We start from the raw sequence: 4,230 nt of genomic DNA on the forward strand, positions 1-4,230 counted from the left end.
CGAGTCATGTAGTAGCGGTTCTTCAAAATAAAAGTTCACTGCTTCTTTCGTGTTTTTATTGGGGGAGACAATTTTCTCCAAATAGTGTGTTTTTGTGTGTGTGTGTGTGTGTGTGTGTGTGTGTGTGTGTGTGTGTGTGTGTGTGTGTGTGTGTGTGTGTGTGTGTGTGTGTGTGTGTGTGTGTGTGTGTGTGTGTGTGTGTGTGTGCACGCCCCCTCCCTGGGATCTGCACCCATGGTTCAGGTTCAGACTAATGTCAATCCCTTTTGTAAAAGGCTGATTATCACAATCGGTAGCTTAAGTTCAGGGCAGCAGCAGCAGCGTTAAGTCCTTCAGAGTGAGCGAAAAGACGAGGGGGAAAGAAAGAGTCGGCATGGCCCAGAAAAATAACTGTAAGTTGGTTCTCTGATTATGTTCATATTTTATACCTTTGTTCAAGTAGTCGTGTTGATTACGAACAAGAGCACTAATAAGGCAGCTAGGGTGTAAATGAATGGCACTACTAACGTGCCTAGATGACACATAGCACATTTGTTTCACTAAAACTAAGGACCTTTTGTTTGTTGCCTCAGTTGTTTCACCTTGCTTTGATTTTCTTCCGTTGGCACTTTTGAGACTTCACTGTTCTGCTGTTCGCTCTTGAAATCTTAAGAGAAACTATTTTTGAGAGACTATGCTGTAATTTTGCTTGTGTTTTTCACCTCTGGTTGTCAGGCTTTATATTCATGTGAAAAATAAGAGTTCAATTAGAAATGAAAAGGGTTAGCTTCTGTAAGACGCGTATTGATTACCCCCACCCCCCTCCCCCTCCCTTAAGGATAAGTTACGTGAGCATATTGAGCCTTTTGTGAAATCCAGCAGGAATTTCTTATTGCAACAAGAGGCAGATTAGTCTCACTGAGCTCTCATTCTCTCCTTTTCTTTCTCTCCCTTTCTAACATACAGTTCAAATCTCCATCAGGGAATATAGACCCTCAGATGAACATGTGGTCATGGCGCTTTTTCGCGACGGGATACTTGAACACGTATACCCGGCTTTCTTCAAGGCCATGAGCCACCCAGACCATGTTGGCGTTGCTCTGAGCATTTCTATGGCTGGTTATGTGCTGGGAGGCAGCTCCTACTTCCAAGCTTTGCTCTTTGGCAGTGCATGGGCTGGCCTCATTTATTACTGCTGCCACGAGATCTACCAAGGCTACATGAGGAGGAGGCTGAGCACAGACATGGCTGACATTCGCGCCAACTACCTGGAAAACCCAGATAACGCTTTCTGGGTGGCAGAGGCAGATGTCAACGGCCAATCCAAGGTGGTGGGGATGGTGGCGGTGACAGGAAAAAGGGGAGGGGAGGAAGGTGAGAGGTTTGATGACTGCAACGGAGGAGCGATGGGGGGAGACTCAGAGTTTGCCCAAGAAGCCGGTGATGGGAGTTACGGCGAGATGTCTCACACGGTTGTAGTGTTTCCACGGCGCCGCAAAACACTGGGTTCACAGTTGACAAGGAAGGCCCTTGATTTCTGCAAAGAGCGAGGATACGCCCGCCTCGTTGTGGACGTCAGCTCAGCACAGACGGCAGCCATTTCCCTGTACCAAAAATTTGGTTTTGTTCAAACTACATCCCACAGTAACACTCACGCCAACAGCTGGTTCTCCAAACTGGCCAGAATCAATGTGATGCGAATGGAGAAGTTCATTTGATGGACTTTAAATATTGGCACGATACAACCTCGACTATAAGAATATTAGTTCATTTATGTCTCATTTAATGCCAAAATCTTTCTGTTCATATCTCCAGCTAGTTATCGCGGTAGTTTGAAAAAGATACACTGTTTTTTTCTTCCACAAAGCAGCATTAATGATTTCAGCTTCCTTGTATTTCTTCTTGCCTTGATGTATTATGTATCTACCTGCACCCTGACAGTGCATTGCCCACAACCATGGAAAACAATGAGACAATTAGTCAACTCCTCTGGTTAGTCAAACTAATGTATAATTTGCACATGGAACAACAGTAAATCTCAATAAGGTATTTTATTGAATTAATTACCGGACATTAAATACAACGAAATATATTCACATTCAATTATCTATTGTTCTCATATCACCTAAGGACAATAAACATATATGGGAGAAAGGAGAAATTAAGTCGAGCAGAAGAACTTTCTTTTTAAGCCTCTTTCCAGGGAGAAGCTGAATCCCTCTGCCTCAGAGGAATTAATGCCAGCTGACTTCTAAGACCTCACAACTCTTTGCTTAAAATACCAATGAAAAATGCAGTAGTATCAGGACATTGGGAGGTTTAAAATTCTTGGGAGCTAAAGGCGCTCTGAATGTGTGTGAATATGTGTATGTGTGTGGCATAAAAAGAGGATAAAGAGTTCAGTATAATGCAAATGCATTCAAGTCATCGTACACAAGGCAAAGATTATCAGCACCGAACAATAGAGGAAAAAGCTTAAGTGTGTCCATATTGGTGGTCTTATGATATGTGTGAGGAGGGACTGGACAACGTAGGTGAAAGGGGTGTGAGATTTACTCTTTTATGGCAAAGGAAAATACTATTTTTTTAGGTGGGGTTGTATGAGGCACTCATCCACTGTCTGTCGGTCAGACGGTTTGGAGAAGCGGGCAGGAGCAATTTGTTGCTGTAAACAAGGAAAGCAGCTAAACATATTTTAGACACCTAAAAAAAATCAATATAATTTTAAAGTTACACTTATTTAGAATATTTTCACAGCTTTACCTTGCCGTCAGACAGTGCTGTTTAAATTTACACAGGGGAAACTGAAGCCTTTCTATGCTCTCGTCAAAGCCACCAGACTCCTTCGACAAAGCAGTCATTTTACCTCACTGAACAAAGGAGTTTCTGGTCTACCACTGCATCGATTCATTAGTTTGTTTGTGTGATTGTGTGACTTTGGCATTTTAAACGATTGAAGCAGCGGTTGACCAGTAACTCCTGTGTTCTGCGAGGCAAAATCACTGTTTTGTCAATGGAGTCCGGTGGTAGGGCTGGACATTGCCTACAACCTCACGAGATGATCCATATCACAATACAGAGGCCAGGAGGTGATACATTTGACTTTGTATAATGACAGTAACCTAGGGCTAGTTCTCCCCACTGATTTCCTGATTTGATTTCCGATTCAGTTTTATGTGATTCAATATCGATTAGATTAGGGATATTTCAGAGGATGATGCTGTAAATTGTACTAAACTGGTGCATTTTTAAAATATTAATATTTACATTAAGAGCTGAAGCCCAAAGTTACATTAATATACTTTTAATGCAACATGAAGACACTGCAGCAGTTAGCACAATAAAATGCAAACTCTACAGACTCTGCAGTCAGTGGGTATTAAATTACATTTTCTTTTAGATATCCTGAGGTCGGAGGTCAAGAGAAAAATTAATAATTTGCCTTGCCAATTTTTTCTTCACCAAAACGTAGCCTTATTTTGGAGCATTATTTAACCCGTTTCCCGACCAGTCAGCATGACATGGCTTGTAGTCTTCTAGTTTCATATCAAGTTCATGTGAAAATGTCAATATCATTCTAAAGAACCTTGGTTTTATTTAAAAAAAGATTTAACACCCAGCCTTATCTGGTGGCCTTGACATGAGCATAGGTAACGGCTTCGGCTCCCCCTTTGTAAACTTACACAGCGCTGTCTGATGGCAAGGTTAAGCGCTGAAAATATCCTAAATATAACATACACTTAAACTGATATCGATTTTCGTAGGTGGCTACAATAAATATAAATGACATTACATTATCTGCTGCCCCCGTCCACCGCAGCACGTTTCTTCGCCTCTGTGTCTGTCCTCATGTGTGCTCCTCCAAACTAGGGGTGCGTTGGACGACATCTATTGTAGATATTACACTGAGTATGGATAAGTACCTCATGAACACTACTTCTAAAAAAATTAATCTAACCCTTTAAACAATGTAAACAAGGAGCTTTCTGCCAGCTACATAACCCCCTTATCATCAGCTAAACAACACAGCGTTACAGATTTCTTAACCTACAATGCCTTAGAAATCCCCCAAAAGGTGATTATTTCCCAAATATTATCAGTACCACACAGTACCTGCTTATAACTAAAGACTATGTCCACAGTAAGCCTGTAAGGGAAAACATCAAGCAACCAGTGCATGCAAAGACAGGTGTGGTCTAAATGAGTTTCAAGAGGGAGTAATGTATGGATAGAGCAGCTTGGCGCTCACAC

General features: G+C 41.8%; 1 protein-coding gene across 1 annotated transcript; it reads left to right on the plus strand.

The window, feature by feature from the left end:
* Nucleotides 1-373: 373 nt before the first annotated feature.
* LOC310951355 (N-acetyltransferase 8) lies at nucleotides 374-1,697 on the plus strand (the record flags this gene model as incomplete). The annotated part of the gene is made up of 2 exons (XM_083919550.1): nucleotides 374-392; nucleotides 946-1,697. The coding sequence occupies 2 exons, from the start codon at nucleotides 374-376 to the stop codon at nucleotides 1,695-1,697; spliced, it is 771 nt and encodes a 256-aa protein (XP_083775676.1).
* Between the last annotated feature and the right edge of the window lie 2,533 nt (nucleotides 1,698-4,230).

Source organism: Echiichthys vipera, assembly GCF_963691815.1.
Source record: "Echiichthys vipera genome assembly, chromosome: 9".
NCBI lineage: Eukaryota > Metazoa > Chordata > Actinopteri > Perciformes > Trachinidae > Echiichthys > Echiichthys vipera.